The 22662-nt window shown below is 33.5% G+C and overlaps 1 protein-coding gene across 14 annotated transcripts in view; it reads left to right on the top strand.

The window, feature by feature from the left end:
- DENND4A (DENN domain containing 4A) overlaps positions 1-22662 on the top strand; it is a 144645-nt gene that overhangs the window by 79210 nt on the left and 42773 nt on the right. For all 14 annotated transcript variants that reach the window (XM_013059495.2, XM_013059492.2, XM_045067530.1 and 11 more), the window contains 6 exons: positions 574-632; positions 2589-2733; positions 3015-3190; positions 6819-6919; positions 9513-9731; positions 11038-11183. In XM_013059495.2, the coding sequence (XP_012914949.1) occupies positions 574-632; positions 2589-2733; positions 3015-3190; positions 6819-6919; positions 9513-9731; positions 11038-11183 (846 nt within the window). The remainder of the gene's footprint in view (positions 1-573; positions 633-2588; positions 2734-3014; positions 3191-6818; positions 6920-9512; positions 9732-11037; positions 11184-22662) is intronic.

Raw genomic sequence — 22662 nt, 5'->3', positions numbered from 1 at the left:
TACACATAAAAGATTTGTTTTATGACAGAAGGTGGTAACTCTTTTTTCTGTTGAGGACCAAACAGTAAATATTTTAGTCTTTATAGGCCATGCTATCTCTGTCAAAACTACTCAGCTCCTACTGTGAAAAAACAGCTATAGATCATACCTAAACAAATGAGCAGTGCTACTGTTCTAATAAAACTTTATTTGTAAAAACAGGTGGTCTAAAACAAACAAACAAACAAACAAAAAACCAGGTGGCCTGTGGATTTGCCCTGGAGGCCATAGGGTTGCTAACCCTGATTTTGTAGTATTAAATGAATAATTTGGTCTTTCAATAAAATTTTATTAAATTTGCATTAGGGGAAAAGAGAATTCAGAATAGGAAAAGTTAGTAGTTAGAAGAGGTCAGTGGTTAGGAAATGCTTTTCAGGATCTTAATAAGTGACATAAACAATTCATATACTGGTTAATGTATATATTGAAACTTCGTGGACATCATTATTAGCCTACTTTTTTTTTTTTTTTACCAGAAAGTATTTTAAAGCTCATCTTTATATTTCAAACACTTTATTGTAAATTTTCTTCTAGTTATCACCACATGATAATCTGATTCTCAGTCAACCTGTTTCTTCACCTCTTCCACTAAGGCAAGTAAAACTTCCTTTTTACTTGTGTTTCTTCAAATCTAGTGTGAGCTAAAGTGACATTCAAATATTTTTTTTTCCCTAGGTAAAATTTCAGATACTGATAGAAATACTTCTCATTTAACTGTTTCTTACCTAAATTCCTTTTACTTAAAGGAAAAAGAAAAACCTTTATAATAGTTTGGTATTTTTATGTATCCATTATTTATCAAGTACTTACTGTTACATAAATAGGTATATATGTATATAGAATTTGAGTATGAAAAGAGTTATTTTTAGCTTTAAATATCTTCTGAAGAGCATTCAAATGCAATTAATTTTAAATTTAATCCACAAATAAAAAAGATACTCCTAAATACTAACCATGGAATAAAACAAGGTATTTCCTCACTCAGAAGTTAAGAGAAATTATGAAATATATTTTCAAAAGTATCACTTCCTGAAATGTAATTAGCTATGTAATTTTCTAGCAGAGAAATAGTTACGATATAATTAAGTTATTTTGTAGCACGTACCTAAGGGAGACCAGCTGCCATCTTTGACATTAATTTTGTAAGAATTGCAGGTTATTTCATCACTAGATCTTGGTCCAGAGTGAGCAGTGTTTTCTTAACCTTTGTTTGAGCTGAAATAAACTAAAATACTGACTGACTGAGACTTTAAATAAAATGATCCTAAATTACCCAAGGCAATTTTTTTTAGAACAGCGTTATCAATATGATTCACATGCCATATAATTCACCCAGTTAAATTGTACGATTCAGTGGTTATATTCACTCTGTAAGTATAGAGATTTAGAGAGGTCATTATAATCAATTTTAAACCATTTGCGTCACTCTAAAGGAGAACCCCTGTGCCCTTTCAGTTACCTTCCCTCCCATTTCTCCCATTTCTACACGCACAAACACACACACATACACATACACACTCCCCAGCCCAGGGCAACCATGAATCTTTCTGTCTCTACAGATTCAACCAGATTTGCCTATTCCGGATATTTCATATAAATGGAATCATATAATAAGTGAGCTTTTGGTTTTAGCTTCTTTCACATATAATAAATTGTCCAAAATTCATCCATGTTGTATCATCATTACTTTATTCCTTTCTGTTTCCAACAAATATACCATTATATAGATAGACCACATTTTAGTTATTCATTTATCAGTTGATGGACATTTGGCTTGTTTCTGCTTTTTGGCTATAATAAATAATGCTGCTCTGAACATGCACAGAGTTTTAGTGGACATGTTTGCATTTCTTCAAGAGACTTGTTATTAGTTCTGCTTTATTTAAAAAACGTTAATTTGGTGAAGCCAGTTATTTAGCATTATAAGGGCAACATACTGATTGGCTTACTGAATTACTTACTTTGTCAGTTCAGTATTTATTATCACACAGAATGTCTCAGTTTAGGTTATTTATTTGCTTTTTATGTGTATACCATTGCTCGACTTGGTAGCTGTCGATATCACATTATTCTTACCATTATATCACCAAAGATAGTCCATTTGTAAATCCAAATTTTAATAGGCATATTTACCTTAAGAGAAGTAGACCTGTAAGTCATGCATTTTTCTGATAATCTCCATGAAAGATGAGCCACTAAAAAACAAACTTCCATAAAACAAATATGCTTTCAACCAAAATATCCCTCTTATAGATTGAATTCTTTACTTGGACATTATCTGCATAACAGATCTTTTTTGAAAAGAAAAAAAACTTTTCATTTTCTATATTGAATACAATGTACAATAATTAAATAATTCTGAAACCTCAGAAAACTTCATTATTTTCATAATGTGTTTCTGGTGACATTTTTTCACACATAAGGGAGCAGTCACATTTAAAGTTGAATAAATAATATAATCCTATACTAATCATGACCTTTTTTCACTATTTTGGATAATGAGGTATTTGAATTTTTTTTTAATTGTGTATTTTTGTTTGGATTGACAGTGGTGGCAAGTTCTCAACACTACTTCAAAATTTAGGTCCTGAAAATGCTGTGACACTACTGGTGTTTGCAGTAACAGAACATAAGATTCTCATCCATTCCTTAAGGCCTTCCGTGCTTACTAGTGTGACAGAAGCATTAGTGTCTGTGAGTATCAAAGTTCTTATTGGCAATCAATTTCATTCTAGACCTAATTTATTTATTTAATTTAAAGCTACTTTGAGACTTAGCTAAAATTCAGGAAGTGATGAATTTTTATGTTGTGAAAAAATGTTAATTTTCTGACCATTAATATTATAATTATTTTATTTGTTATCAAATGCTAGACTTCAGGTATGTATATTTAAAAGACATTTTTTTGTGTATGCTGATAAATTATGCTTCATTGTCAAACAGCTGAATATTCTCCTGTCTTTTATTTATCCAAGATGATTTTCCCTTTCCACTGGCCATGCCCGTATGTTCCTCTCTGCCCATTGGCTTTAGCAGATGTCTTGAGTGCACCATGTCCATTCATAGTAGGAATTGATTCAAGATACTTTGATCTCTATGATCCTCCACCAGATGTTAGTTGTGTTGACCTAGATACCAACACCATTTCTCAGTAAGTACATTGTAGTGATTCTATACCAAATCAATTACAACTTCATAGTGTACGTATGTAATTGTATATTTTTTGAATGCTAATTAGAATTCTTTTGAGCTATATTGTAACCAAAGATGGTTATTACCATCTTTGAATCAACTCATACTATTCTTTTTTTTCCCAGATTTTATTTATTTTAGAGAGAGAGAATGAGAGTGTGAGAACTGGGGAAGGGACAGGAGTAGAAGGAGAGAATCTCAAGCAGACTCCATGCTGAACCCAGAGCCCAGCATGGAGCTGGATCTTACCACCCTGCGATCATGACCTGAACCAAAATCAAGAGTCACATACTTAACCAACTGAACCACCCAGACTCCCCCAACTTGTACTGTTCAGTGGGATAGATTAGGGTATTAGGTTTTACTGTAAAGAAAATATATATTTAATCCTCAGATCTTTAAATATTTAAGAAACATTATTATAATCTTATACTTAGAAATTTAGCAGAAGTGAAATTGAGCTTAAAAACAGAAGAATTTATTTTCCATTTTCCAGATAAGTATGGGTAAAATCACAAATTGAATTGGAGTACTATAACCTGATATTTCAATTCTATTTCTAAGTCTTGTGTAATACTATTAGAATGCTAAAACTTCAAGAAAAATTTATATACTGCTTTAAATTTTTAAAATAACTTTTAAATTATACATGATTTTATCACCTTTATACTTTAGGAATATTAGGACTTTGTAAGTTTCCTTTTTTATTGGAATAATATTTAAGTTGTAACTACTGGAGCTCTATTTTTATAGTTTTTTTTTTTTATAATTCAGTTGTTCTCTTGTACCCTTTATTTTCAATTTAATCATACTTAGGCTATTCAGGGAAGAGGAAATTGATGCAATGACCACATTGCATTCACAGGACATACTTAAAATAACTATGAGTTAGTCTATCAGTAAAGCCCAAAAGCTGGTGCACCTTTTACAACTTAAATATGTGTATGTGCAATAGGTTTTACTCCATTTTTAATAAGCAAGCATATTTCATATTAAAGCCTTTTGATTTAATTCTATAATCATATGTTAATTCTAATCTTGTATGTTGAAACCTCAAGTGCCTAAACCACTAGAAAAAAATGGCTTTTTATTATAGGAAAAATAATATATAATATAAAAAAATGTAAAATGATAAATAATATATTATAGCAAGAGAATACTTTTCTGTTATAAAGCATATACACTATCAAAAATTTTTTTTCAGACAACGCTTAACCAAGAAAATATGGAATATACTTTATGCATAAAAGCCACTTTTTATATGGATTTTCAGAATCAAAGATTCTTTACGAGGAACATGTCATTCATTACCAGGAATATTTAATTCTTTAAATATGAAAGTAATATCTCTTTTCTTTGCCAGTTGTTACATGGCACAATGTTTTTAAAAATTGAAATGAAGGGTGATAAATTAGTATATACTGTATTTATTATGGTAATAAGTTACATTTACCCTCTTTTATACTTTCCAGTCTGTTAAAAGAATTTTTTTAACTTTATGTTTTTGTTTTGATCACTATTGAGTTAAAGAATGAAAGAAAACATGGGTCATTTGCACTCATAAGCAGTCTTCCTTCTTGTTATTATTGCCTATAGAAGGACTAAACTAGTGAACTTAACAGCTTTCTACTTTCCTTCATCCAGAATTTCTGGAACCTCAGTCTGAAATTTGAAAGAAAAACAGGTTCTGAATATGCAATTTTGGTTTCTTTTGCCTTCTCTTAGATACATAGAATACAAAGTATGTTATGTATGTCAATAAATTTTTGAAGAAAGGGAAATTAATAGATGTACTAGGCATAAAGCTATATACATAACCTATGTTATTTCATCTTATTCTTTGTATTTTGTGAGGTAGTTTTTATTAACTCCTCTGACAGGTAAGGAAACCAAAGCTTAGATTTTTAAGTAATTTATCAGAAGGCTCATAGTTAATATCTACTGCCAGCTGGATTTTGAAACCATTACTGTCCAGCTCTAAAACCAGTACCTCTGCCGCTAATTATTGGTTATTTATGTAATAGTAATCTTGTAAGTGGAAGTCACCATGAATAAAAATGCAGAAGGCTATCATAGACTCAAACTCAGGAACTAAATTAAGACTCTCCAACCCAGCCAAGTTTTAGAGTGACGACATCAAGGGCAAGAGGAGGAAGTTATGTGAATAAATTATAGAAATTAGATGCAATGCACAGATACCAAGATTCTGCTCATTTATACTGCAGATATATCTTGAATTCCCTTTTTTGCTAGGCACTGGGAATAAAAAGGCAAACCAATTATACTCCTTTCTCCTGTTGCTCATAATCTAGTTTATAAAGCAGGCACTCACACAATGAACAAGGTACAGTGGGAGTGCTGTGTTACAAAGTTTTACCAAGAAAAAATAATGTAAAAAGTGTTCTACATTGTATTCTCTCCCTGTAATGCAAGATTCCATGCCCCTGGTCACATTATAAATGAAATATAACTTTCACTGTAGGACATCTGCAATTGACTCTGTGTTTTTATCCTCATTTGTGGAAAGATAGGGTAGAATCCAAGACAGAGATTCTTTGTCAACCTAAGCTTTCCCATCCATTCTTTTTTCTTTGTTTAGTTTCCAAGGTGATAATTTTGCCCTTTTTGTTCTGTGGGAAGTACAGAGAACATAAAAAAAAAAATTCAACTTCCACTGTACACCTGGACTTTATTATTGTCTTTAGAACATGAGTGATTTACTTTTGTTCTTTTTCTCTCCACTTCTCAAGTTTTCTTAAAAAAAAAAAAAGGTACTCATAGCTTTTAAAGTATAAAAAGATTTAATAAAGAATGAAATCAACAAAGCTATAGTTAAGTCTGAAAGCTTTATGGTGTTTTATCACTGTCTCTTTTCTTCTCTCACCCCTTGTATAGTTTGAAGAATAACCATGTTACAATAATTGTCATAAAGGAGAGTGTAGGAGTACAAAGCTACCACTTTTAAGCAGATATCCTCTTTTATAGTTTTAAAAGTATTTTGGAATGTTATCCTTTATCCAAATAATTTAATTTTATAGATTAAAGAAAGAAACAAAAACAAATACTACTTTTCTGAAAGAAACAAAAACAAATTTTACTTGTAGAAAACTAAGAAACTCAATATTTAAATATACTCAAGAATTTTGATAAGCTTTCTGGATCATCAGTTCATTTTTTCTGTAGGAGTTCAAGTTTTCCACAGTGCCTTTTCTTATAGTCTGTAAGAAAGAAAACCTCTCATTGGTAGGATTTTCCCAATATTTAGGTATCTAAATTCTCTTAAATGGGGTTTTGAGTAATGACCACCATATTAAGTGTGTAGTGATTGGCATAATAATGCAAGTGGAATTTACTCAGTACTGACATAATTATAAATTTTTGAGCTATATTTAATACAGGGCTCTTCCCTCGTGTGAATTAATTTTTAAATATTCTGCATCCCAGCTTAACCTGAGTATTTTTCTCCTATTAATTAGAATTTTTTGCATGTTTTATTTTTTGTTCAATGTATTTTCTCTTTTCCCTTTTTTATGTATAGCAAAAAAAGTCCTCCTAACAAATATATTATTGTTGTCATTTAATCTCAGAACTGGTGACAAGAAAAATGTAGCCTGGAAGATACTTCCAAAGAAACCATGTAAAAATCTGATGAACACTCTGAATAATTTGCACCAGCAGTTGGCAAAATGTAAGTGTATAACTTAATTAAAGGAAGTAATTTAATCTGAAAAAGGACTCCAATTACTTTGCCTTACTTGTAAAAGGATACTGTTTATTTTATCTGAGGGGAATTTTTTTATAATCTTAAGGGCAAATGAACATTAAAGCAAAATTTGTTAGAAGCTGAATAGGAAATTTATAAAATTTATATTTTATATCTACTACATTTTCATAGAACCATTTTCGAATAATAAAATTGAAAAAGAGGTTAAGGTCACTGTTTTCTTTAATTTTACCATTATTGAAATGCCAGGGGAAAAATAAGGGTTTCCTCTTGTATATTTTCTTCATACATAGAATAGAAGTTTAGTTTTGAAAATTTAAGACAGATGGTTTAAATTAGAAAATGCTGATGATTTTGATGGGGTGAGAGCTGGGTCATATCCTTTTCGCCTTTCATGGATTAATGCTATGGCTTACCTCAAATAATTTGAAAATAGAAGCTTGCCAAATGCATTAAGAAATTAATCAAAATGAAAATTGATTAGGATATGGAATACTTCAGTAAAAAGCTTATATAAGAATACCTTGTCAGTGATCCAGAAATACTGATAAGAAGAATTAAACCTTCATTTCTTTAATCCTCTTGGTATTTTATAACAATGGCTCATTCAGGGCCCATAAATTAAAACTTATTGTATGAAAAATGGTCAGTGATGGTGTAGCAATATTTGAGGTTCTCATTTATGTATTTATCATTTATCTAATCCTCTTGGTATTTTATAACAACAGCCCAATCAGGACCCATAATTTAATACTTACTAAATTATTGTGTGAAAAAATGGTCAGTGATAATACAGCAATATTTGAGGTTTTCATTTATGTATTAGGTGAAATGTAAACATAGGAAGGGGACTATATCCTGGAGGGTTCAAAGTGCCTGAATATTTGGAAATAGGCATGGAAGAAGACAATGTTTCCAAAGCAAACCTTAAAATAAGCAGTTGATTTGGAAGCAGCTTATAAGGACTGGGTTATGGTGACATCCCAATAGAACAACATTTTATCTTATAGAACAAATAAATTATGTATAGAACTTTAGTTAAGCTAACTAGTTAATTGCTCTCTAACAAGGCATGTACTTCTTTTAAGTGGCTGAGAAGTCCAGCAGCTTTTGCAGCAATATTTAAAATATTATTAAATTCAGTGAAATAGCCCATCCAGTTCAACTGAAGGGCAGAATCTTAAAACTATAAGCTTTTAAACAGTACTGGTAGTTAACGATTGTGTAACACTTTACAGTGGGCACTTTCACATATAGAAGTTGAGGGAGGTGAAATAGCTTGTCAGAGATCAGACAGTTAACAAGGATGAAGTTAGGATTAAAATCTAGGCCTTATGTATCAATGCCCACATTCTTCCTAGTACTGTTACTTTTTTGGACAATAACAACTCCAGAAAGAAGAAAAAAAAACTCTCTAAGGTAATTTATTGTTCCTCATATTTTAAAAAGTGTTTAAATTTTGAAACAATCACAGATATTTCTCTGACCTTTGAGAATAGATGCCCCATTACTTCCAAATGGAATATATTTCCTACCAAAAAACATATTCTTCTGTATCAGTGCAATCTAACCATGAAAATCAGGAAATTATCATTGAGCGTTACTGTCATCTTTATCCACAGACCAGATTCTAGTTTCATCAGTTATCATAATAATGTTCTTTATAGCAAAGTCATCTATTTCCAAATCAGGTGTTATAATTTAGTTTAAGTCTATTTAGTCTCCTTTTCTCTAAACAGTTCCTTGATTTTTCCTTCTTCTTCTTGATTCTTTTGAAGATGATACTTCCTATCATAGAATGGTCCATGATGTGGGTTTTCCTCATGGTAAATACAGGTCAGATGTCTTTGGCAAGACTATCGTAGAAGTGACACTATGTTCCTTTCCTAGCATCCTTACCTAGGATCCTTACAACATCCTTACCATATGTCCCATAATTTATGACGATGTCTACTTTGTGCACTTAAGGTGGCGTCTACCAGGCCTCTCTATTGTGAATTTATTATTTTGCTACTAATGGCTTTAGCATTGAATTGTTCAGGAAGAGGAAGAGCTGTTTTTCACATTTTAATCCTCATGTGTTTTTCCTGTAGGCACTTATATTTTTTAAAAGGAGTGGGCAGTGGGCAGAGATAGGACTAATGCATTTACCCCTGTATCCTGCTGATATGGTTGCTATGATTTTCATTTATTAGTTTATATATAGTTGCTTCAGAACATGAATTTTTTTGATGGTTGTCAGATAAACAAATAATTTTATATTTACTTTGGTTGAAATATATGCAGCAGAGCCTAAAAAACGATGTAGCAAGCTTTGCCAGGGTTTACCTGTCATGAAGTTGTATAAACACAGAGTTCAGGTAGCTTGAGACCTTTTGAATACAGCACATGTAGTTCTTTCAATTTTATTGAGATATAATTGACATACAGGACTTTATAAGTTTAAGGTATACAGCAGAATGACTTGACTTACCTATATAATGAATTTATATTGATATCATTTTGAACATTGGTTTCAACAGTTTGGAAAAACCACTCAAACTCATTTTCTTCACAGTGCAGCAGAGACCAAGAGACGATGGACTAATGGACTTAACAATGAATGACTATGATTTTAATTCTGGAAAAAGGTTGCATATGATAGATCTGGAAATCCAAGAGGCATTTTTGTATTTCATGGCCTCTATTTTAAAAGGTTATAGATCATACCTAAGACCAATAACACAGGCCCCGTCTGAGACAGCCACAGATGCCTCCTCTCTTTTTGCGCTACAAGGTGAGTGATTGTATAGTTTTATACTTTTCATTTTATTGAGTTTAACCTTGTGATGATTCAGTTGCTTTCTGTGTTAATTAATAGCTCATGTTTATAAAAACACATACCTATTTTGGGAATATGTGAAGATCGACTTTGTTGGTACTCCATTTCCACAAAACTAGTTACTTCTTGGACACATTAGTTCTAATCCCATTAGCTAAATATTTGAAAAGCACAGTGCTTCCTAACCATGTAGAAATGTTGTGTCACAGATGTGTTGTGATACTGATATTTTTAGCTTTCAAAGCAGCTGGGCAATATTGAACACTCAGAGGAGCCCCTGGGATGGCCACCTCCAGGCATGGGCAGCCTCATTCATTTTACTTCAGTGTGCTCTAGAAATATTACTTTCTGTTTGTGCCCTGAAGCAAAAGAAGTTGGAGAGCCCTGGAGTATAATTTCTGTCATAATACATATGTATTTTTCTTTTGTGGTATATAACATTTGTAAGAGAAATTCATTTAATAAGCATATATTGAGTTTCTCTAAATGCTAAGTATATAGTGGTATGCAGAAGACACATGGTCACAAAAAGAGAGAGAGAGAGAGACATGGTCACTTCTCCCATTGAGCTTATAGGCAAGAAGATAAGCAATTTGAAAATAATATGAATGAACACTTTATTTCAAAACTTAAAATCACAGAAATCCCTTCCAAGGAATTTATGTCTGAGCCATGGTCTCAGGGATGAGTAGAAATTAGCCACACAAAAGAAAAGTAGAAGACAGTTTTAAGCAGAGAAAACAGATGGAAATAATTTGAGATTATGGGCCCCCAAAAAAGGCCCAAATGTACTGTAACTGACCACAGCGAGCAACGTGGAGCATGAAATCAGGAAGTAAATTTTTACTCTGTTTCAGTAAGACACAGACATAAGCAAATACTAGAAGAAATGTAACTGGGGCTTTGAGAAAGCCAAATACATGGATAAAGAGCATGCCATGAGCATAGAGCATGCAACACCTGCTCGAGGAAAAAAGGAATTTTAAGCATGCTTTCAGATTTGCTACTTTATGTGTAATCTTCAAGGTAGTGAGGGGACCACAGAGACAATTCTGGGTGAGGATTTGAAAGATCTGGATTGAAGTTCCCTTCCTGTTGCTGTCTTTTTCAGGTCATGTCCCTTCTCAGGAGTCTTCGTTTCTTTTTCTTCAAAGTGGTGGGTTGAGGGGGTATGTGGTTAATCAAGTTTCTCCTGGCTTAAAATTTAATGAATCTTTGAATGGTGCTATATTTTGTGACATTATGAATTTATGTTGAACAGCTTTCTTAAGAAGCCGGGACCGGTCACATCAAAAATTCTATAGCATGATGACCAAAACACAAATGTTCATTCGCTTCATTGAGGAATGTTCTTTTGTCAGTGATAAAGATGCAAGCCTGGCATTTTTTGATGATTGTGTAGATAAAGTAAGTAATAGTATGTCTACAGTGCCCTGACTTATTTTGTGTGATTGTTTTAAATGTTGAGTTATATTTCTATTTAACTTTTATCAGCTTTTAACAAAATCTAAGTTCATTCCATTTCATCATTGACTCTTTATTATGGAAGTTCTATTGGGCCTACTAGATACTAAAGAGCACCTCTTAGAAGTACCTTGCAGGATTTTACTGAATGATCAGTTCTATTTTAGCACTCAGGTGTGTAACCTTGCCTGCCCACTTACAGACTATAGGAGTTTCTCCAAGTGTGTGGACCTCAACTTGAAATCCTTAATTTTCACCTTTCCTTTTTGAGGACTGCCATATGCTGAGAGTAGGTGTAGAGCATAATGAATATTTTACTTGAATATATTTACAATTTGGAAGTGAGTTTGTAGCTTAAATTAAGTGAATTAATTGTGGTATTTTAAATTCGTGTGTGAAACCTTCCCTTCCCCTTCAGTCCTAATATTATTAGGTGGGATGGAGCAAGGTAGGTATCCCTACTGAACAGAGAGGAATTTGGGAACAGTGGCCAGAAGGGGGGTGTCAAAACATGAATGGGGTGAAGAAGGAAGAGCATCCTAGCATTGGGTATTGGAGCCCAAGAAAGGTGAAGACAACATCCATGCAAGGGTGACCTAGCACAGAGAAAAATCAGAGGATGAGAGAATAAAAAGAGTGTCCATGCCAGGGGAAGGATGCGAAGAGTATCCATGCAGAAACAGCATGGAGTATCAGAGTCTGAGCAAGGTAAGGAGAGTATCTCTACTGAGTAGGGGCAGCTAATGGGGTATCAGAGTTTGATATGGATGAGGAAGATGCCAGCTTGATGGGGGTAAGGGGTTGGTCTGGAAGTAGTTGTTGAAGCCAAATTAGGGTGAAGAAGTCATATATGTGGGGAAGGGTAGTGGTGGAGATGGGAAAATATAGCATATGGGGAAATGGATCAAATAAGTAAATATGTTAAGAACAATGAAGTTACTCACTGTCAGAGAAGGGACTAAGTAATACAGAAAAGGAGAAAACCTGAATGAACCCTGAGGTATTAGAATGAAATTGAGGCTTGATGTATCATTGGTATTCAATATGTATAGAAAAAATAGAAATAAATATAGATATAAGTGCGTGTGTCTTTCTGTGAACATATACTCCCTATCTCTGTACAATAGGACCTAGGGGCAGCCATCTCCAATAGCAATGAGTACACCAATGCACAGATTTTGGCTTCTAAATACCATTCTCCATTAAAAGGAATTAGGACTCCTTGGAGAAATGATTGGGTCTAGGGCAAGGAAAGTACAAAATGAGCCCTGAAATACCTTGTTCTGGAAAATAAGAAATCACTCCAATAATGGAGACGTGTTTTTTAAAACAACGCCACACATATACAGGCAGATGCTTGTGCATGTGTGTGTTCATGCGTGCGTGCGCACACACACACGCAGACAAGCCAGCTTGAGGGACTCCCACTGATTACATCTGGAACAACTTAAACATCAAATGTTAGTGATAGATCATAACCCATTGAAAAAAATAGGAAACTATGAGTCTATACAAATATCAATCAAGAGTGATGAGAAACAGGACTTTAATTTCAAAGTACCTCTGCACAAAATATGTATTCATTACAAAAGGGGAAAGAAAGAGTAACTTTATGGTGGAACAGAATGCCTGGCAGACCCCACTTTTATCTAATCAAAGTGAATGTCATCAGTAGTGGAACAAATCAGCATCATACGCCTATAATAGGCCACAGTGAGAATGCAACAACTCTATGATATTTCTGGCAAAGATGCATATAACCTGCATAATCTCAAGGAAATTTCACACAAACTCAAATTAAGTGACATTCTACAAAATACCTATTCTGTAATCCATGAACTGTCAGGGTTAAGAAAATAAAGGAAAAATTGAGAAACTGTTCAAAGAGACTTGAACTTGACTGAAGAGACTTGACAAGCAAATACAATATATAGTTCAGAATTGAATGCTTTAGGCAGAACATTATTAATGTAATCATTAAAATATGTATGTAGTTTGAGGATTAGACTATAGTAGTGTAACATGTTAATTTCTACATTTTCATGCTGTGTTATGGTTAGATAAGAGAATGTCATCGTTTGTAGGAAGTACACACTAAAGCATTCAGGGGTGGTGGGTCATCAGGCCAGCAATTTACTCTGTAAAGATGAAAGGGGAAGAGTTGTTTGTACTTGAAAGGTTCCTATACTTGAAACTCTCATATAAATTTGTGACTAGATGTACATAATGTTCATGATTTTATGCCCATGACAATAGAAGAAGGGGAGAGAGCAAAGCTTTGTCATATATTTACTCAATAGGTTATACTTGTAAGGTTGTTTAAAGAAGTCCATCATGTTCAAATTTATGTGACTGAAAGAAAATTAGTGATTTTTGAGGGCATGGGGCATAACAGCCAAAATACAGCTCATCCCTCAGTATTCAGAAATTGGCTCAGTTCTGAGTTGGACTCGAAAGTGTTTTTTACTATTAAACCAGTACCAAATATGTCTTATAAAAATGAGAAATGATTCTAACTATATCAGATGTAATAGGAAAAACACTGCCTTGAGAATAAGGACTACTTGAGTCTCAGCTCTTATACTTGTGATTTGAGACAAGTCATCTAGTCTTTCTGTGTTGTTTTCTCACCTATGTTTAAAATACATTGTGAGGAGAGATCACTTTGCATATTTCCCAGTGTTCAAAGTAGTATTGGATGAACTAAAAAGTAGAAAACTCTTTTTCTATTGATTATTTTTTATATTTTACCAATTTTTGATTTTATAGAATGGCCATTCATTTGGTTTTATCATTTCACGACATACAAATGTTTGACTTTTGAATGACTTATACATATGAAGAACAAGAGCAAGTTAAGATCCTTCCATTTAGAACACTTGATGGATGAATGATGTAGAGAAATACTGTTGCTTGTGCTGATAGAGAATGTTAAGGTGCCTAGAAATGATCACCCTAGTTCTTGAAATGCTTTGGAGTTGGGAAAAAAAAATGGATATATGCCATTATCCACTTAGAACTCATAATTCTTTTTTTTCATAGAAATGGATGTAAATGATGATTAGCTGTGGTTCAAATGGTGCCCCTAGGACATGTTTTAAAAAACAAAGTTTATTGAGATATAATATACACATAGTAAATTGCACCTCTGAAATGTACAGTTTGATGAGTTTTGGCAAATAAGATTTCCATGTGGGGGCACCTGGGTGGCTCAGTGGGTTAAAGCCTCTGCCTTCGGCTCAGGTCATGATCTCAGGGTCCTGGGATCGAGCCCCACATCAGGCTCTCTGCTCAGCAGGGAGCCTGCTTCCCTGTCTCTCTCTGCCTGCCTCTCTGTCTACTTGTGATCTCTGTCTGTCAAATAAATAAATAAATAAATCTTAAAAAAAAAATAGATTTCCATGTGACCATGACTCCAAAACATAGACCATTTCTATCAACCTGATTTTGAATACTCTATTTAGAAGTGGACTTTTAGAACCCTGCCTTCTTTGTAGGTTGAACTCTGCTTATATAGAGCTTCAAAATCCTGTTTATTGAGAGGTAGCTCCTTGACAGTTTTATTTTCATTGAAGCATTGTGCCAAGAATTTGACTTTCACTTGTCTTAGCCAAATCTGTAGGTTTGCTTTATTTGGTGCTTAATAGAAAGAGTAAATAAATAGAAAATGCATGGCAAACAGAAAAGTGTGCTTTAAAACATAATTTCTCTATCCTTTTTTATAGGAATAATTGCTTGGTTTTATGTAAAAAATGATGTTTCTGGGGGTGTCTAGCTGGCTGAGGAGGTAGAGCACGTGACTCTTAATCTGAGGGTCATGAGTTCAAGCCCCATGTTGGGCGTAGAGCCTATTTTTAAAAAGAGAGAGATGTTTCTTACACCATTATGCACTTTGGTGGAAGTTTTCCCCTGTGGTACGGACTTCCAGTGGTCATCCATATATGCTCATTGAGCTTGCCTTGTGAACAGTAACACACATTCATGTAATAATTTGTTCCTCTGCCAAGCTAACTAATCATAAGGGACTGAACTAGTGATCAGAGTTTTGCTAATAGCATACTTAAGCCACTACATTGATTAATCCAAATGGGAACACTGAATTTGTTGTGCAAATCCAATTAACGATGCAGAAGACAAGAAATCTTGTTCTCTTTTTCTACTCATTTTATGGACCCTGTTCACAAGTTTGTGTTTTAGCTAAGAATTCATATACAGTAATGTGAGTATCACATGGTTTTTAAAATACTCATTAATATTGTAAGACATATAACACTTCTGCTAGGTACCTAGGGCATCATGTTCTAAGAAGGATATTTTATCACTGATAATTACTAGATTATATTGTCTAAGAATTTCTGAAAGTAGGTCACCTCCTATTTACTTTGAGTCAGTGCAGGACTTGATGAGAATAATCGCTTAAAGAATATACATTCTGTCCAAAAAAAGCCAATCCTGTTTCATGTGTAACCACTGTTTCTAGACAGATTATTTTCCTGAAATTCTATTTACCTACTCAAAATCTAGATCCAACAAAGGATCACTTATATATAATGGAATCATGTTGCACTTAAAAATTTTAGTGACTAAGAAAATTAAAACTGAAAATTAACTGACTAAAGCATAGTTACCTGGATGTGCTTTATTATAATTCAAGATCTTTATTAGAGAAAATAATAAAATGTCACAAGATCCAAAATACATCTTAATAACCTTCATATGCAGTTAGAGGTTAATTGTATTCCTAGTTTTGTTAAGCAGAACTGTCTGAAATAGTAAATAATTATACAGTACTGGTAGTACCTTTCATTTTTTAATACCACAGTTTAAGTATGCTTAGTAAAGCAAGTGAGTACTTGCTTTTAATCTGCAAATGTTATATGAATATCAATAATACTTTAAAATAATCATTTATGTGGGTTTGTTTCTTAGTTGGGTGACTTTTAATCATGTAAGTGAACAGATACTCTTGCCTCTGGTAATTTAGCTATGGGAAATAAGTAATATTTATATATAAATTACATATTATATATTTATATATAGATATTTTTATATAAATTATATATAAATAATATTATATATACATTAACTATCTAAGTCAATCCATGACAAAGAATGAATAGGAATTAGACATATTCCTCTTTTAACCTCTGCATATTCAAACAGAAAACATTTGCCCAATTTTAGGAAACTAGAGTGGGTAATACTGAATAGGACTATGAAAAACAATGTATGAGAATTATTTGAGCTTCATTTATGACTAATTTAAGAACCATGTGTTCTTGTTCTTCATATGATTATGTTTTAAATCCTTACAATCTGTTCCTATAGGAGGGTTCTTAACTAAGGGCAGTTTTGTTTAACAGATAGTCTGGTAAGATTTTTCTTAGTCTCCCAAGCATCCCTCTGCAGTGTTTGCTAAGTATATTAATGTCTTATGGAAAAAATATGAAGAGAATATGAAAATTATTTTAATTTTATCCTGTTGTGGGTGTTGGATTTCTTTTTCTTCCAATGGGCAGATGTCACTGTGCTTTCCAAGACAGAAATGGCCAACTGATAAATGTAGGATGTATATAGCATGACTTTTTTTATAATGTTGAAATGCGATTTCATTGGTATACAGGTTAAGGGAAATATCTTTTCCCAGGGTACTGAATCTGCAAAGTATTTTAATAGACTTTATAGTGCTGAGAATTAGAGCAGCTGTCCTTATACAGGTTTTTTTCTATGTGATCAAAGTGGCTGGAAATTTAGGAGTGCCTGGGTGGCTTGGTCGGTTAGGTGTCTGCCTTGGGCTCAGGTCATGTTCCCAGGATCCTGGGATCAGCAACCCCTCCCAACCCCCCCCTGCACCCAACCCGCAGGCTCCCTGCTCAGAGACTCCTGGCTTCTCCCACTTCTCTAGCTTCTCCCTCTGCCCCTCCCCCACACATGTTCTCTCTGGCTCTCTCTGCTCTCTCTCTCTCTCTGTGACAAATTTTTAAAGAATAAATAACAAGTAAACAAAAAAGTAAAAACATCTATTGTTCATAGACAAGCATTTTGCTCTCATAATGTTCAACCCTGGACACAGGAGTAGTTTCCACCTTTCTTTCCAGTGACCTTGGGTATTTAACTATCTCTTCGTCTTCATTATCATTGCTGCTCTTACAATTAGATCAACCACATTTCATCTGCATCAAATGTTTGTGCGTAGAGCTTCTCATTGTTCTTGGGTTGCCCCTGAAAACTGTATCCTATTGGGTTACCTATGATTTGAGTTATCATTAACATATTCCTAATGCTGTTGTTTTAAAAATACTGCTCAGTTTGCTGATAATGGCTCAGGTGTTCTCTGTTTTTATTGAAAGTTTTAATTTTTAACAATATTATTAAATGACTAACAGAACAGGGAGTGTGGAAAATGAAAGAGAGAAAAAAACTTTGTAAAGCCCAGTGCCCTTTACTTTCAGTGTTTTTTTACATAATTATAATTATAATCATATATTTATATAATTATATAATTATAAATATATAATTATAAAATGATTATAAAATAATTATAAAAATAAATATATAATTATAAGTTTCCCAATTTTTTATACAACCAGATCTTATAGGCATTTTTAATATCATTGTCAAATCTCATAAAAGGAAATATTCATTTTTCCTACAGTAAAACATAACAATTAACATAACAATTTAAAAAGTCAAATAATTTTCCAAGGCTTTGGTCTCATTCCTTCCTGCCCCTAGTTTTTACTCCCCAAAGGCAACTACTTTCATCCATTTCTTTCCATCTCTTTCATCCAGTTCTTCAGCTTTTTCCCTTAAGATTTCCAAATAACATGTTTTTATTGCTGCTGGTTGTTTTATGAATTATCCATTAATTATCCATTAATGTTTTATGTATTATCCATTAAGGTCATACCTACCATACCACCTGAATTCTCCCAGTGTCATTATAAGGAATTTTGCTCAAATTGTTGTTCGGTGTTAATATTATTATCACTTTGCATATCATCCCAGCTAGGCCACATATATATATATATATTAATTAGATTTCCTTTCATGCATGGATTTTGTTTTCTCTGAAGTTAATAATTACTGTATTTTCTTGTTTTGTGTCTATTAACTCATCTCCAAACTTTTCTACAAAAGTGGAAAATCTAAAAATCTCAGTTTTTCCAACATATCAGGTAATCTATCCATTTGATTTTTTTTTTTTAATTTTTGCTGGAAGTTTCCGTGTGTATTGCAGTCTGAACTGATAGCTTGCTACTCTGTCATCCTGATTTTTTCCTTCACCATCATCTTGGGACTTATATTGACTTCTCTCCAGAGTTGGATCCCCTGCTTTCTGGCTTTAGTAACTTCTTTCTTAGTGTATTTCCTTTTGATGGAGCACATCTCCCAATAGCTTAGTGAGAGAGCGTACATGAGAGATAAACATTTTTTGATGCCTTACCTGTCTATAAATGTCTTTATTCTCTCCCAATACTTTTTTTAAAAAAATTATTTATTTATTTGACAGACAGAGATCACAAGTAGGCAGAGAGAGGAAGGGAAGCAGGCTCCCCACTGAGCAGAGAGCCCGATGAGGGGCTGGATCCCAGGTTTCTGGGATCATGACCAGAGCCGAAGGCAGAGGCATTAACCCACTGAGCCACCCAGGTGCCCCCTCTCCCAATACTTGATTGCTAATTTGGCTGATGTAAAAAAATTTTTTTTTTGAAAGTTATGTAAAGCTTTATTCTATGCCAAGCATTAGAAGTCAGACTGACTGGCCAGGGCCGCCTCCGAAGAGAGCGATGCCCCTTGGTCTTACAGGCTAGTTTTTTGATGTAAAATTTTTAAGTCTTCTAGCTCCAAATGTAATTGTTGAGAATACCATTTGGTCTAATGTTCTGTTGATTTCTGACCTTTTGTACCTGATTTTTTCTTCTCTCTGAAAGCATTTAAGATCCTTGATATTCTAAAGTTTCATAAGGATATGCCTAGTGGAGGCCATCTTTTCTTCGTTGAGTTGAATACGTGCAGGCCCTTTTACTCTATGGACTCATTTTCTTCAGATTCAGGGCAATTTTCCTGCATCCCATTCTTTCTTTACTCCATTTCTTCAGTTCTCTTTTTCTGAAGTATGTATTACTTGGACACTGGCCTTCCTATCCTGATACTCCTAACTTTTTTCATCCCATGTTCTCTCTGTTTTTCATCTCCACTTTCTGGGAGATTTCTTCAAGTTTATTTTTCCGACTTTTGTAGTATAATTTTGACTTCTTTCACATTTATAATTTCTCTAAGTCTCTTTTTTTATAGCATCTTCTTATCATGGATATAAGCTTATTTGTTTTAGTTATTTTGAGCAGTTTTTTCCCTCTGCATTGTCTCTTCTGCTTTTTTTCCCCAATGGCATTTTTAAAATTTATTAATTATTTTTATTAACATATAATGTATTATTTGCCACGGGGGTACAGGTCTGTGAATCCTCAGGCTTACACACTTCACAGCACTCACCATTTCACATACCCTCCCCAATGTCCATAACCCAGCCACCCTCTCCATATCCCCTGTCTCTGCTTCTTCTTACTCACGTGTTGCTTTTAATATTTGTTTGTTTTATTCTTCTTCAAGTTATTAGTTTTCCTTGTGTGATCTTTGGTCAGTATTTCAAGAATGAGGCACAAGAACTCACTGGAGCTTTAATGGGAAGGTGAGGCTTGGAGTTTCCTTAGGTATGAGATTGATGGTCATAAAAGAACTCACCTATTTCATTAGAGTCCCTGTTTGATCAGTGTCTATAATTCTTTTCTTTTAGGCTGCTTAATTTCCCCAAGAGGTTATCTCCAGTCTTTAGCCTGAGGAGTATAAGACTGGTTGCCAGTGTTCTCACAGCAGAATGGGGAAGGTAGCTGAGGGCTTTCCCTTGTATCGTGTAGGTTTTTACTCACTTCACCTGTTTTTATTAACCTTCTTCATCTGCCACAGCTCTGCTTGGTGTCCTCAAGTCTAGAGTCCCTCTGGGTCACACAGAAAGACCCAACCTCATCTATGGCCACGGTGTGAAGAGGTAGTGCCCTAATACTGAATTGGGTTAGGGATCTGGGAGTCCTTAACTGGCTTTTAACCAGTTCTCCTGCTTCAGCAACGTGTCCATTCCCATCTTCAAGGTCATTCGAGCATTTTTCATTCCTGATCTTTCTGGGACTCTGGAGCAAAATGGCTAGATTTTTGGCTTTTTCTCCTTTATCCCCTCCCCAGTGCCATATCTGTGGCTTTCAGCTTTCACAGGTCACATCAATCTACTTTGCAGCTTCTAAAATGTTTTTCCAGCTGTGCTATTGTCCTCTCTCCAGTTCATTTTATCTTTGTGGGTCATTGTTTTGTGTGTGTGTGTGTGTGTGTGTGTGTGTGTGTTTCCAATCCCCTTACTTCTCAGTTTGGTGAGATTTCAGGAGGGATTGAAAGTAAATTGTTGTGTTTAATTTGTCTTGTTCAACCAGGATTGTGTGTGATCTTTATTACTTTAATTTTTAATGATTGTATATTTCATCTATTTATCATACTTTACTTGCTTTTTTGAAATATGGGTGACTTCCAGTGTATTGCTATTGCAATCCTGCAAAAAAAAAAAAAACATTTTTCATGCTGATAGATGTTTTTCATGTTAGATTATTTTCTTAGAATAAGAATAAGGCAGATGTGTTTAAATATATCTTGCTTTCTAAAGAAGACTTTACCTATTTTGAGTACCAGCAGGATATGTGATTATCTAGTTTACTGTATCTTTGCTAATTTCACTATATAAAAGTTCTTTTTTGACAGGCTAGAAAGAAAGGTATCCTTTTTTAATACTGATTTTTAACTATCCTTCAACAGAATTTAAATACTTATTCTAAAACCAATATATTCTACTTTGCCTAAATTTTTATTATTAAATTTTATTTGCTTAAGCTTTTATTCTGAAGATTGATTACTTTATAATTTGTGGAAAAAACCAATAAAGCTAATACATATTATTTTTGATTGGAAAATAACAATATAAGGAAAAGACAAGCAGTAATACCATTACCCAGAGGTAACATTTTGATAAGAGTATACATGTGTGAAAGAGAAAAACACAAGTATATATATGTGTATAGATACACATATGTATATATGGCATACATATTCACTCTTTTAAAAAATTAGAATCAAAATATATGTAAAATGGATTTTTGTCATTTATCATTACTTTGTGAATATTTTTTCATGTCATTAATTATTCTGAAACATCTTTATTGTTTTCTAGCTCACTATATGGATATATCATTAAAAACATTCTTTAATCTTGGGGATTATAGCAGGTAGTTATGTGAAATTATAAGTGACAATTTATGTAAGAACACTGTGAGTGTCCATTTTTTTTTAATAAAAATTTAAAAATTTTTAAAGCTATCCTTGGCCTTTTTTGGTATATTGTGCCTTAAATCCTTATCTTAAAGAGTTAACTTTTTATAATTCTTGTTCACCCATTTATTTCCAACTGGTAATGTGATATTCTCTCTAACTTAATAAAGTGCTGTGGGTTAAATTTTGTCATATGTATGATATCTTGTTGTGGTTTTTTGTTTGTTTGTTTGTTTGTTTTATAATTTTTTATTTTTTATAAACATATATTTTTATCCCCAGGGGTACAGGTCTGTGAATCACCAGGTTTATACACTTCACAGCACTCACCAAAGCACATACCCTCCCCAATGTCCATAATCCCACCCCCTTCTCCCAAACCCCCTCCCCCCAGCAACCCTCAGTTTGTTTTGTGAGATTAAGAGTCACTTATGGTTTGTCTCCCTCCCAATCCCATCTTGTTTCATTGATTCTTCTCCTACCCACTTAAGCCCCCATGTTGCATCACCACTTCCTCATATCAGGGAGATCATATGATAGTTGTCTTTCTCTGCTTGACTTATTTCACTAAGCATGATACACTTTTTGTTTGTTTTTAATTAATGCCAGTGTTGTGCTTTTTAGCTTATGAGCTCTTTTTAGGCATTTTAGAGTCTGCTAAGTTTTCACTTTTTGTGAATATTACCTTGCCATAGAGTATCTAGAAGAGATTGTACTATTCAAGTGCTTTCAATACTGATGTGATTGGAATTTTAACTCAAATCTGCTTCTAGGTAAACTGGAAAAACTTAGAGAAGTATCTTATATTTAGTAAAAATGAAACCTAGAACAAGGTATTCTCAACACATACATACACTTGGGTTTGTGCATTTTTTTAAAATATTACTTTTTGAGTACATTCTCATTATTCAAAATGCAAAATAATATGAAAAGGTATACATTGGGAAATCTGGGTCCTATCTCATCCTTTATTCCGTTCATCACCCTTCCCCATATGGGAAATTACTTTTCATAGTATTCTTTAGTATATCTTTATGTGAATACAAGCAAAAAA

The sequence above is a fragment of the Mustela putorius genome, unplaced genomic scaffold (genome assembly GCF_011764305.1).
Source record: "Mustela putorius furo isolate JIRA1106 unplaced genomic scaffold, ASM1176430v1.1 tig00003896_pilon_pilon_pilon, whole genome shotgun sequence".
Classification (NCBI taxonomy): domain Eukaryota; kingdom Metazoa; phylum Chordata; class Mammalia; order Carnivora; family Mustelidae; genus Mustela; species Mustela putorius.
Note: the sequence above shows the minus strand (reverse complement) of the source record. Positions and strands in the feature narration are given on the sequence as shown.